Source organism: Gopherus flavomarginatus, chromosome 6, assembly GCF_025201925.1.
Source record: "Gopherus flavomarginatus isolate rGopFla2 chromosome 6, rGopFla2.mat.asm, whole genome shotgun sequence".
Classification (NCBI taxonomy): domain Eukaryota; kingdom Metazoa; phylum Chordata; order Testudines; family Testudinidae; genus Gopherus; species Gopherus flavomarginatus.
Window position 1 is genome coordinate 102,460,200 of NC_066622.1, and position 13,991 is coordinate 102,474,190.

At 41.8% G+C, this 13,991-nt stretch overlaps 1 protein-coding gene across 2 annotated transcripts in view; it reads left to right on the top strand.

Annotated features, from left to right (window-relative positions):
- Positions 1 to 13,991, top strand: part of PCDH15 (protocadherin related 15) — a 1,406,570-nt gene that overhangs the window by 1,056,169 nt on the left and 336,410 nt on the right. For both annotated transcript variants that reach the window (XM_050959272.1, XM_050959271.1), the window contains one exon: positions 11,111 to 11,304. In XM_050959272.1, coding sequence (XP_050815229.1) covers positions 11,111 to 11,304 — 194 coding nt within the window. The remainder of the gene's footprint in view (positions 1 to 11,110; positions 11,305 to 13,991) is intronic.

A 13,991-nucleotide genomic window follows, 5' to 3' on the forward strand; every position in this document is an offset into this window, starting at 1 on the left:
AAACTGGTTTAAAGAGCCTTTTATATCGATATAAAAGGCCTCGTTGTGTGAACGGGTGCAGGATTAAATCAGTTTAACACTGCTAAATTCTGTTTAAACGCATAGTGTAGACCAGGCCTTAGTTTCATTCAACATTATTTCTTTAAAAAGAAAAAATTTAACCAGTCTAACAAAAAACTAGTTAAAGTTTTTCTTTTTCAAGAAACAGTGTTAAATGAAACTAAATTCTGTATTGAATTTTACTGAACTAATTATCCTGTATACTCATCTGTATGTACATAACTACCCTGTTTGTACTCATCTGCATGTACATGTGACAAAGCATTTCATTCTATAGCACTACCAAATAATTGCTTCAGTATATTTTAAGGCACTTATCTCCTTTGAGATGATAATCAGCTATGATTTAAAAGGAAAATGACCCAGGTCGAATTTGTTTAGTTGACGAAACCACTTACTCCAGTCAGAGAAAGTAGGTCAGAAAAGGCAGCAGTGACCTCACAGAGTCTATATAATTGGATATAATTTACACATAAGCAAAGAATATCTATGTTCCTGAAGCAGATTGCGTTAGAGAGATAAGTAATAAAATGTTTAATCTATAAAAGTTAGTCCTACAAAAATGCTAATTCCTTCTTCAGTGTATTAGTTTGTTTTCATATAATGACCAGTTTGCTTTTAAAGTTTGAAAGCGAACAGAGTGTTATAGTATTGTGATTAAACAAATAAGTAAAATGTGGGCTGCATTCGTGGCCCTTGCTAAGGTCAACTTTGTACCAAAGGGATCTTAGACCAGCCCTAAATGTATAACTTGCCACCTGCCTAGGATGGTGAGGATTCCCACCACAGGGAAATTCTGCTTTCTCCCCTACTTCCTCCCATGCCAGAGATTGGACTGGGACATGTACAGCTCTGCCACACAGTCTGTCAGTGGAAGAGTCCCTATCGGGCTGGTTCTGACAGTGCAGTTTAAAGTGGCTCAAGCTGCACCAAAGTGTAAGCTCTGATGCCACCTGCCCCATGTCCCTTAATTCACTTGGAGTGGGCAAGTCGCTGACAATGAATAGTCTCTGGTTATAGTGACTTTTGTTGACTGTCTCAGTGGGCTTGGTGGAGAGAGTAATTTGGCTCCTGCACTGAAACCTGACCTGTCTGGTTTTGAGGATCCCCTACAGCATTGCTTCTAAAGAATTGCTAGAAAAGAAGAGAGTCCTGCTGGGGAGGAACTTGCTGCTTTCATAAATCAGGTTCCTGTCTGTCTACAGATAGGAAGAGGGGCACAGAATTCAAAATAAAGAATTATCTCTTCGATAGAGACTGGTATGGTAGTGTTTGCCTTACTCCCAAGTCAGAATCCACTAGGATTTATTTTATTTTGGATATCTATCTTACGAGTTGTGATCTTACCTGTTTTGAAGGATTGATGCTATTCTCTTCCAGAGGAGGGCGAGGTATTTTGAATAGTGAAATTTTTTTAATAAAAAACAATAATTATTTGTGCTGTATGAGAGAGATTTAATGCCCTGTCCATCTTGAGAATTTATTTTTATCAGGCCATTCTGTCTGCTTTTTTAGGAACTGTACAACATTCCACGGCTGAGAAATTAGCAATTAAATAAATCTATTGTTTTGATTTGAATGCTGATAACTATGTGGATAGTTAAAAATGAAATATGTGCTCTTTATTTTGACTTAACTTCACAAAATAGCTTAAATGTGTACTGGTTAATTTTGGTGGGCAGGTTCATTTTCTTGCAGGTTTTTCTGTTCTGTCTGCCATCATTACCATTGCTATTAGTAATGTTTGTCTGCCATAACTCAGATGATTAAATGAGTTGCATATTAATAAATGGAGTGTGTAGTTGTGTGATAAAATTATACTTTAAACAGATCATGTAAATGATTCACACCATATCATTATTTAGTTAGACATATCTTTATTTCTATGTATAACATATAATTGGAAATAAAATGAAGTAAATGTACAGGAAAGAAATCAGCAAGGAACAGAGAACAGTAACCAAGAAAATGACAGGACTGAGGAACAAAAAAGCTAGATTTCTGCAAAATTCGCCTTTGGGGGCCAAAAACTTTCTTGGCCTTTGAAAGCTACAAAACGGATCTCTGCTGTATTTTTGTATTTTGTTTTTATTTTGTCTACATAATAACTCCTGAGCTCCCCTTGAAATGTATGCTGTGCTTTTCTTGTCTGAAATGGTATTTTAAATGTATGAAACAAAAGTAACCAATTTTATTTTTTCTGTTTATCTTAATTACCCCTATTTTATTTATCAGAGGAAAGTATCATTCTGATATGTCCATGTTCAGAAGATTTTACAGTACATTTGTCATAACAGTTAAATAAGTCTGTGGGTAAAAAGAAAAGGAGGATAAGTAGGGGAGTGGATTAAAGCAGTGGTTCTCAACCACGGATACATGTACCTCTGGGGATACTCGGAGGTCTTCCAGGAGGCACATCAACTCATCTAGATATTTGCCTAGTTTTCAAACAAGTTACAGAAAAGCACTAGCGAAGTCAGTACAAACTAAAATTTCATACAGACAATTATTTGTTTGTACTGGTCTATATGCTATACACTGAAATGTAAGTACAATATTTATATTCCATTCGATTTATAAGTATATGGTAAAATGAGACAGGGAGCAGTTTTTCAGTAATAGTGTGGCTTTGACACTTTTGTATTTTTATGTCTGATTTTGTAAGCAAGTAGTTTTTAAGTGAGGTGAAAATTGGGGTACGCAAGTTGAATCAGACTCCTGAAAGGGGTACAGTCGTCTGGAAAAGCTGAGAACCACTGGATTAGTGCATTAGTTCACGTCTGGAGACATTAAATAACCCTGCTTCAGGTGAGAATTAAAAATGGTTTTGGAGGTCCTAGCTCTTGCTTGTCACGTGGCACAAAAACACCACACTCAGTGCCATGCATGGTCATGGTGACCAGACATGTTGCTGAAGATCAGAAGTGATAGCGCATTAATAGATCTCCATGTGGACACATCTGTATTGCATGTCTCTTGCTTTCAGTATAAATGGTTGTGAAGAGTATTATTAGTTCCATTACAGCTAATTTTATTTACAAAATTAATAAAATTAACTCTCTTATATCTCTTCATGAATTGTCTTGCCATCATCTTAGGCTATGTCTACTCTTCCGTGGTAAGTTGACCTACGCTACGCAACTCCAGCTATGTGAATAACGTAGCTGGAGTCAACATACCTTAAGTCGAGTTACCGCGGGGTCGACACCACGGGGAGTCGACGGGAGATTTTCTCCCATTGACTTACATTACTCTTCTCATTGGGCGCAGAATACAGGGGTCGACTGGAGAATGATCTGCAATCTATTTGTTGGGTCTTTACTAGACCAGCTAAATTGACCGCTGGCGGCGCGATCTCAGAGTGTTGATCCCTGCTGTAGTGTAGACCTCCTCTAAAACGTGATGTGCTTGAGATTTAACTCATCTTCTAAACAAGCAGTATTTTTTCATTTAGCAAACATATCTCAGACAATATGTAAAGCAGGATTTTTGCAATCCAGTGCACACTAAGTACTGACAATTTGTTAAGAATCTTTTTTTTAAAGACCAAATTTGCATATCCTGTATTGTAAATTATACATTTTTGTATTTGCAATGTGTCAAGTCTTTGTTCCTGTTGATTTCTTAAACCTACATCTTGCAATGAATCCTGTCAGCATTTGCAGCTAAATTTCCATAAAATATCCTGTAAAAATGCACCTAGAGTTTTCTGGCTGTATTTGTTTACAGATACCTGTGTGTCTGCCTGTCTGTTTGTGGCATTCCTGCAGAATAGTTTCTAAACTGGATACCATCTGCAGTTTGTTTCACGCCCTCCCTCCCGCCCCCCTCCTTCTTCCCTCTTCAGGGACCCCTCTCACGAGCAACTCCTCCTTCAGGAGGTGCGGACGCTCCTCGACAAAGGAGCCGTAGAGGAGGTTCCAGAAGCCGAGCAGGGCAAGGGGTTTTACTCCCGTTACTTTCTGATCCCCAAAGCCAAAGGAGGCCTCAGGCCTATCCTCGACCTGCACGAACTCAACAGATACATCGTGAAGTTGAAGTTCCGTATGGTATCCTTGGGGACCATTATCCCGTCCTTGGATCCTGGAGACTGGTACGTCACCCTCGACATGCAAGACGCATACTTTCATATAGCCATCTTCCCGCTGCACAGACAGTTTCTTCGGTTCGTGATCAACCGCTGCCACTATCAGTTCGCAGTCCTCCCGTTCGGCCTCTCCACGGCCCCGAGGATGTTCACCAAATGTATGGCGGTAGTCGTCGCCCACCTCCGTCGCAGCCGCTTACATGTATTTCCATACCTCGACGACTGGCTGATTCGGGGGTCATCAGAGGCACAAGTCCTCAGCCATGTCCGCATGGTCAGCAGTCTCTTCGAGAACTTGGGTCTCATCCTCAATATAGAAAAGGCAACGCTAATCCCCACTCAGAGGATAGAGTTTATCGGAGCCCTTCTGGACTCGACTCTGGCCAGAGCCATTCTTCCTCTATCAAGGTTCCAGACCTTGACGGCCATTATACGACGACTGCAGGCAGCACCCTTGACCTCCATACGCACGTGCCTAACTCTATTGGGCCACATGGCGGCTTGCACATTTGTCACGCGGTATGCACGGTTTCGCATGAGGCCCCTCCAGTCCTGGCTCATCAGTCAGTACCGTCCGGCCTGGCACCTTCTGGACGTGGTTGTTACCATTCCCCAGGACATATTAGGTTCCCTGAGGTGGTGGCTGGACCAGTCCGTGGTATATGCGGGGCTGCCGTTCCATCTGCCCCAGCCTTCGGTGTCCCTGACAACAGACGCCTCAGATCTAGGTTGGGGGGCCCATTTCAGAACCCTACGGACACAAGGTCGGTGGTCACCTCACGAATTAGCCCTCCACATCAACGTACAGGAACTGAGGGCAGTCCGCCTTGCTTGCCAAACATTCCATCTTCAACTTCAAGGTCGCTGTGTCTCGGTATTCACCGACAACACAACGACCATGTATTACATCAACAAGCAGGGCGGCACGAGGTCTTCTGCCCTGTGTCAGGAGACCGTGAGGCTCTGGGACTTCTGCATAGCCCACTCCATTCACCTCATCGCATCCTACCTTTCCGGGCTTTGGAACACGCTGGCGGATCATCTGAGCAGATCCTTCCTTTCCCACGAGTGGTCCCTTAGCCTGGACGTTGCCCTTTCGCTCTTCCAGAGGTGGAGATGTCCCCGAATGGACCTCTTCGCGTCCCGAGGGAACAGGAAATGCCAGATGTTCTGCTCCTTTCAAGGCCAGAAACCAGGTTCCGTAGCAGATGCCTTCCTTATCCCCTGGATGATGCATCTGTTCTACACATTCCCTCTGTTCCCGCTCGTCCACAAGGTCCTTCTGAAGGTGCGCAGGGACAGGGCCCACTTGATCATGATAGCTCCAGCGTGGCCCAGGCAACATTGGTACTCCATGTTGCTGGACCTGTCTCTAACCGACCCTGTCCCCCTGCCTCTTCACCTGGACCTGATCACCCAGGACCATGGCAGGCTATGTCACCCAGACCTGCAATCCCTGCACCTCATGGCGTGGCTCCTGAGTGGCTGACCCGGTCCGAGCTCCGTTGCTCTACCCCAGTGTGGCAGGTGCTCCTGGGCAGCAGGAAGCCTTCCACCAAAGCGACTTATTCAGCGAAATGGAAGCGCTTCATCTGCTCGTGTGCGGAACGCAGTTGCCTTCCCGCTGAGGTCTCTATTGCCATTATCTTAGACTACATCTGGTCCCTTAAGGAGCAGGGCCTGGCGATATCATCTCTTCGGGTTCATCTGGCGGCCATCTCCACCTTTCGCCCAGGGGAGGATGGCCGATCGGTGTTCTCTCACCTTATGTAGATTCCTTAAAGGATTGGAGCGTTTCTACCCTAGGTTCGACGCCCTACCCCTACCTGGGACCTGAACCTAGTTCTCACCCGGCTCATGTCCCCTCTGTTTGAGCCATTAGCAACTTGCTCCCTGCTCTATCTCTCCTGGAAGACTGCCTTCCTGGTGGCCATCACCTCAGCCAGACGAGTGTCGGAGCTCCAGGCTCTCACCGTAGATCCCCCCTATACGGTGTTCCACAGGGACAAGGTCCAGCTGAGACTGCACCCAGCCTTTCTCCTCAAGGTGGTCTCAGCCTTTCATGTCAACCAGGACATCTTTCTCCCTGTCTTTTTCCCAAAGCCCCACTCGTCCCGCAGGGAGCAGCAGCTTCACTCACTGGACGTCCGTCGAGCGCTTGCTTTCTATATAGAGAGAACCAAGCCGTTCTGCAAAACCCCCCAACTCTTTGTGGTGGTAGCGGGACGGGCCAAGGGGTTACAGGTTTCCTCTCAAAGAATCTCCTCGTGGGTAACGTCCTGTATCCGAGCCTGCTATGACTTGGCTCGTACTCCTCCTGGTCACGTGACTGCGCACTCTACCAGGGCTCAAGCGTCATCGACAACTTTCCTTGCCCACGTGCCCATCCAGGAGATCTATAGGGCAGCGACCTGGTCCTCCGTTCATACCTTCACTTCCCATTATGCCCTGGTCCAGCAGTCCAGAGATGACGCGGCCTTCGGCTCCGCAGTGCTACATGCTGCGACTTCTCACTCCGACCCCACCGCCTAGGTAAGGCTTGGGATTCACCTAACTGGAATGGATATGAGCAATCACTCGAAGAAGAAAAGATGGTTACTCACCTTTGTAACTGTTGTTCTTCGAGATGTGTTCCTCATATCCATTCCACACCCGCCCTCCTTCCCCACTGTCAGAGTAGCCGGCAAGAAGGAACTGAGGAGTGGACGGGCCGGCAGGGGTATATATCAGGCGCCATGCCGGCGCCACTGTAGGGGGCCACCTGCCAGCCCACCGGAGTTGCTAGGGTAAAAATCTTCCGACGAATGTGCACGCGCGGCGCGCACACCTAACTGGAATGGTTATGAGCAACACATCTCGAAGAACAACAGTTACAAAGGTGAGTAACCATCTTTTCAATTCAATTTAGGTCAGCAGGAACTAATCATATATGGCATTTGGGATTCAGTCCAACTTGATTAAAAGTTGGTTCGTGACAGATGTGGGACCACTAGAAGTGTTGATGATCATACATTTATTAGCTTCATAAAAGGTTCCCTGAAATTGTCATTTCTAAAGCGACCTGGGTCTAATGGAATAGTCCAGTTCCTCCCTTCAAGTTTAAAGTGATTGAGATTTATCAGAGTTTGTATACTCATCAAGTATATGGTTTTATCAGATGTAACGTTAATAATATTTCTTATTATAGTTTTCCATTTGCCTCCTACTAAGCTATCTCTTGCTGGGTTGAGTAGCTGTAGAATACATGTCATTTAAAAATTATTAATCTTCTTACATTTTAAAGGTAACAACATTACTATTACTGTATACAAGAGACATTTTGTGGAAGTAGAAAAAATCCTATTTAGTCTGTTACTTTTTCTATGTATTTTAACTTTAAAATATATTAATTATGAAGTCCTATCACCTTAAGACACCTGCCATTTGAATTTCCAAAATTATAAAGTATGATGGCAGTTTTTGGACTTCAGTTCTACCTTTCAGACATCTTTTTGTCCCCAAAATGTTATTTGGATTACTTAAATTTTCAAAGCCTCTTTTTTGTAAATTTAATTAACCTTACTAATTTATATATTTGTATATTCAACTGATTTCTCTTTTCATGCTGGTACAGTAAAAACTGGCCCTGTCCCAACTGCTGAAGTTAAATACTTAGGATCTTGGATTTTTCAAAGATTTTATTTTTTTTTCTTTTTCTCGTGTGTGTTTTTATTGTTGGTGTTCAGTGCGGAAGGGTATTGTAACATTTTAACTATGTCATCAAGTTTTTATGATAAGTTTTCTTTGGAAGGTTAATGAGTATGAGCAGTTGCATAGGGCAAATGTAGAATATTTGATTACAGGAATATGCAATTTCAGAGATGTTTTAAGATCTTAAAAACTGGCACATCCGTGCTTTTTAACTGGAGGTGCTTCTGCAAACCCTAAAGGAGTATAGAAAGTGGATTTTATGAGCTGCAGTTTGATGTGTTGTCTTTATCTAAGCATCACAGGGTATTAAGCTGAAACACCAAAGAGACTATCATATGGAATGTAGAGCAGTTATGAAACTACACAGTTTAAAGGACATCCTATGCAGAATTTGGCAAGAAAGCACAGAATTAGAGAAGTGTGCTCCAAGGACAGTGTGTGACAATTTGATTTTTTTTATAACTTTCTAACATGAGTTGCTCACTATTTTGAAAACAATTGAAAGTTTCATTATTAAAAAATATTTCAAACATTCAACCTGAGTATGATACCATGCTACCCCTCGAGAAAGCTGTGAAGAGCTTTGTCTGTTCTAACAAAGTGTGTATCAAAAAAATAGTTCAAAATAAACGTTAACATACCTTTGTTCACTTTGAAATGCACCTTATATTGCTATAGTGTATGTGAAGACAATAATGCACTTTAATTTCAGGGTCAGTGCATCTTACCTAGGGTACAGTTAATTATAACTCCCCATACCTTATTTCATCCATTGTTGCTTCTTGAGAAAAGGTTGATTCTACACATAGTGTAGTGTGCAACAGCAGTAACAACCTCCGTCACCTGCTACATGCTTAATCCATAATTTGGATGTTGGATCTACCAATACATCCAGATCATTTCCTCTGATCATATTAAATAATTCAGTGCATGTTTACTATACTGAACTTAGGTATTGTTTTTGGCTAAGTGCCTCACTCTTCACATTAAAATTGATATTCCACTGAGCCTATTTGTGTAATCTATCAATATTCTGAAAAAAAAGCTACATCCCTCAGTGTTTTATTCACTCCCTGTAGCTTAGAATCATATGTAAATGTAATTGTCTTGTATGCTTCAGGTTTGGTTGTACTCTCTCTGCTTGCTCTAGTGGCAGGATACTGTGCATGTTTTCCTTCTTCTTGTCTCATTTTCAGCAGGGGTCTTGGAAGCAGATGGCTCTAAGGTTGTGAATAATGTTCTCTGAACTGCAGTGATGTGACCAGGGCTGGCAGTGTAATAATATGTTGATTAATAGGTTACATTATATTCTAATCCAGGAGAGGATTTGAGTGACAGGCTGGTGATAGGCCACCTCCACATACGCTTCTGCCAGCCTACTGAGCGATGCAGGGGCAAAGAAGAGGATTTCTGGCTCCCAGACAGTTACCTGAACCTGCCTCTATGCTTGCTCAGTCTGTGGCTGCATTAGAGGCTGTGGGAGCAAGAAAGCAGGAAGGCAGATGGGCAGCAGGAATCTTTAGAGGAACCATGGCTTTTTCATTCTTCTGTGTATGAGCCCAGCAGGGGAGCACTTCTGAAGTCAGAGCCAAGGGCGGCTCCAGGCCCCAGCATGCCAAGTGCGTGCTTGGGGCGGCATGCCGCAGGGGGCACTCTGCTGGTCGCCAGGTACCCAAAGCCGCGGGACCAGCAGACCCTCCGCAGGGACGCCTGCGGGAGGTCCACCGAAGCCGCGGGACCGGCGAGCAGCAGAGCGCCCCCTGCGGCGTACTGCTGTGCTTGGGGCGGCGAAATGGCTAGAGCCAGCCCTGACCCTGTGTCTGTCTTGTCTATTAGATTGTACACTTTTTGGAACAGGGACTGTCTGCCATTCTGTTTGCACAGTGCCTAGCACAATGGGACACCATTCCTGATTGGTCCTTAGGCACTACCCTAATGAACTTGCTTAATAATGCTACTTCAGTTATTTCTCTCACATCTGAGTGTAGCAGAATGCAATACCTCTTTTTTCATTTTGTAATGTGTTATTAATTAATATGGCTGTTCAAATGTATGAGATAAAGTTCAGTGGACAAGCACCACCACTGATTTATGTATAGATATTTATGTGCTTTTTATGGAATAATCTGTTCATTCTACATATGGAAAGAGAAATGCTAAAATGTGCATACTTTTGATCTGTTCTCAAGAAATATAGTCTTCCTGAATCCCAAGCAACTGAAGTGAAAACATTGCCTACTTGTTCTGTATATGTCTGTCGTGTGGATATAGTGCGTTGATAATATTAACAATGTCTATTCAATACAGGATATGCCTGTAGTTCCAAGTCATCTTAGTGCACTTGGTAAAAAACACACATTCCCTATATCTCCTATCAGAGACTGTGCATATCATATACTGGTAATACACTAGAAGTAAGAAGCAAAAGCTGCTGTGTATCTTATTACAAAGATAGGAATCTACCATTTCCAATGGCATAAACTCTCATTTCTATCCCTAATGGATCATAAGATATCTGACCTTAAAGTTGCACAGCCTGGGTGTCAGAGCTTTATGATTTTGTGGGAGAAATGTCAAAAACAGAGTTGCAATAAATAGTTTTGGATTTCCTGTGCATAATATCTCTCGCTCTCATAGATGTGTGTGTAAATGTGCACCCTTATCATTTCACTTGGACTCAGTTTTCTAGTCAGTCTATGGTACACCTCCTAGTCCCACCACCCACAAATTATAATGCCATTGTTCCGCACCTTAACATGAACAGGTTTTATGCAAGACTTCAGTATCATAACTTTTGGCAGCAACAGCAGTATCCCAATGCAATTTTAAGGAAGACAGAGGTTGGGAACCTTTCCATGAATAAACTTTAGACCCCCCAATTCAAACTTTTTTTTTTTGTTCTTGTAAATAACATCCTTTGATGGGTTTTTTTAGGCAGTGGCAGATATTCCTATCAATAAAAAATAACATCAATGTTGTATTAATTAGCCTTTCATTAATGCTTAGATTTCATAGTTTACTTGCAGTCCTATATAAATTCAGAATTGGTTGTTTTGGATTTTTTTTCCTGATGCAGTATTTTCTTTTACTCATTTTATGATATTCTGATTTTAAATTACATTTTCCTTTGACAATATTTTTTGAGAGTAGATGCAGAGTGTTTCTTCTTGCTTTGAAAATTTTCTTCTCCAAAGCAAGATTCCTTGTTGGGAGAAAATAAAATAGGATGAAAAATTGATTCTTAAGTATTTACGTTCTGATTTTCAATTACAGCTCAGTGCCATAGATGCAGACCAAGGGCCAAATGGGCAGATCATATATGAAATTCTGGCTGGGGACCAGGGAGACTTCATCATTACTGACCGAACGGGCCTTATCACCATCGCTCCAGGAGTTGTATTGTCAGTAGGGAGGTCCTATGCACTTACTGTCAAAGCATCTGACAATGCTCCTCCTGCACAGAGAAGGTAATTAGTTATATAATAAGTACTTTTTAACCTCTGTCTATCCCAGCAATTAAATTTAAGAAGCACAGCATACTATTATTCATAAAAATCTGCGCTGCATCAGGCATTCAGAGGGATATGGCTTCAATGTATTCTGTTTTGTGTATTGATCCCACTTCAAGTTTTCTTTTGATAAGTACTATATTAGAAATTAGTCTAATACTTGCATTTTCATGGCTTATTTACATATTCTTTGCAGCTCACAACTTTCACTATTTCATTCCCCTTGAATTATCTCCTTTTTAAATTTAAATTATTGCCTGTTGAATTTTGTCTGTCCTTGTTTGTATGAGAAATTAAAAGTGAAAGAAAGGAAGATAGATGTTGGTTGTCTGGACATCGCTTGCTATGATGCAGAAATGATTAATAGTAGTATCTTCAGAATGATCCCTCAGCTGGCAACTGCCTTCTGCCCAGGTGACAAGGTATTATAGTATTCATGTTCATCTGGACTTGGCTTATTTTGTCACATAAATTGCAAGCTGTGTAAATAATGAAGTACACACCACTAAAACCTAAATTCACATTTAGCAAAGTCATTTAATATCTAATTTCAGATATTGTCTCTAATGTCAGATCAGAGCAGTTAGTGTGTTGTCTGTGGTTGGCTCAGGATTGTGGTGTTCCCCAAATAAAGCTATCCAGTACCACTTCCCTGCTTCTTTTGTTCTCAATTACTGTGCGCTGAAAATAAGCAAAAATGTTGGCACTTCACTATTGTGTAGAAAAATACATAACAATGGTTGAGATGACATGTTCTGGGCCCAGTGCCAGTAAGGTGTCGTGCTGAAAATGAGACAAGTCCATTCTCCAATTAAAGGGACTGGGAGAAATTGCAGCCTTGTGTAACTGCACCTCTCAAAGGTTTCTCACATTCACAAATGGAGCAGTCAAGGTAAGAGGAAGATATCATCATGTGAGTTTACCCAGATGCCTCCTCCCTGCCCCCCAAGACCAACTTCTGCTGTTAAGTCTATGATGGCTAAATTGAGCTGGGATGTTACTTGTTTATTCCAAATTGCTATATATTTCCAAATTATCGGTGATCCATCAGACTATTTACAAACTAAGCTCTGTAAACATGTGGTCTTATATTTGAACTGAAACTTCTTTATAGAGCACATTCTTTAGCTGCCAGGATTTCTTTTCCCCAAAACATCTCAGATTTGTCAAACTTCATCTTAAACTCATACATTTTGTCTTACATTTTGTCTTCCCTTCCCTTTTGTCATGTGTTACACTCTTCTGTTGCACTGTGCTTCAATTTAGAGTGTAAACTCTTTGATATAGACACTGTGTAGTCTTATGTATTTGTAGAGTGCCTAGCACGCTGGTTCCCTGATTAGTTGGCTCTGCAATACAAATAATTTACTTGTTGAACACTGGCATGGAACAGGAAGATCTTTACGGTTGTTGTTAAAATATTTAAAGCATTTGACTCAAAGGCATGGTGTCCATTACACCTTGGTCCAAGATACACTTTTGATTCTCTACAGCACTGTTTTCACTAGTAATAAACCCTTTACCAAATCGTAAAGAATTATTAACATGTGCCCTAAGATCTATATTTTAATGGTATCCTGCTGAGGGATGAATTCCTTACTTCTATTAGAGGGGCTGATTATTACATTATTCACCAAAAGCAAGTTAAGATCTCTCTTCTTGTAGTTCCATTGGTCTATTTTGTTATAGATGTATGACATTTTTTTTTTCCAAAATTGACTAGTGATTTGGAGTGTCTCAGTTTTTGAGCGTCCAAGATGAGATGCATTCAAGTAGCCTGACTTCCAGAGAGTGGATGTTCAGAACTTTCAGTAAATCAGACCTCTCTCAGACACCTTCTGTGAATCACCCAAAATTACTTGTCAGAGATTAGACAAGGTTTATCGAAGATAGACAGATGGCAACAGAAGAAAGAGTCTGGAAATTACTCACTTGGTTCTAAAGTTAGGTAATGCAAACAGGCTTCTTTTATTTCATTTAGAGAAATAGAATCTTTGAATTAATGTCTTAATTCATATCAAGGGGGTAACTCTATTCTCAGATCCCATACACTGATACCAGAGCAATAGTTTGAATAAATGGCAATAGATTTTGCTTGTTTGTTTATTAAAGAATCAAGTAAGAGTGCCCACTTGCACTCTTGTTACTGGTTATAGTCAGGGCCGGTTCCAGGCACCAGCTCAGCAAGCAGGTGCTTGGGGCGGCCAAGGGGAAGGGGCAGCACATCGGGCTCTTCGGCGGCAATTCGGCAGCAGGTCCCTCCCAGAGGGAAGGGCCTACTGCTGAATTGCCATGGAAGAAGAAAGTGGTGCCCTAGAGCAGCCACCGATCGCGATAGCGGCTTCTTTTTTTTTTTTTTCCTGCCTGGGGCAGCAAAAACCCTTGAGCCGGCCCTGGCTATAGTCATAGAATCCTTTGAGAGAGTATGTGACATGCACAATACAGTGCACATTGTATGTGAGGTACATCACAAAGCAGAGCTGCATGTATATAGGATCTTGCCGTTTTGGATTACTTTGAGGAGATAAAGACGTTTAAATCTTTGCAAAAGTTTATGGTTTTAAGATAAAGTTTGACAAATCTGAAATGTTTTTGGGGAAAAGAAATCCTGGCAGCTAAAGAATGTGTTCTATAAAGACGTTTTA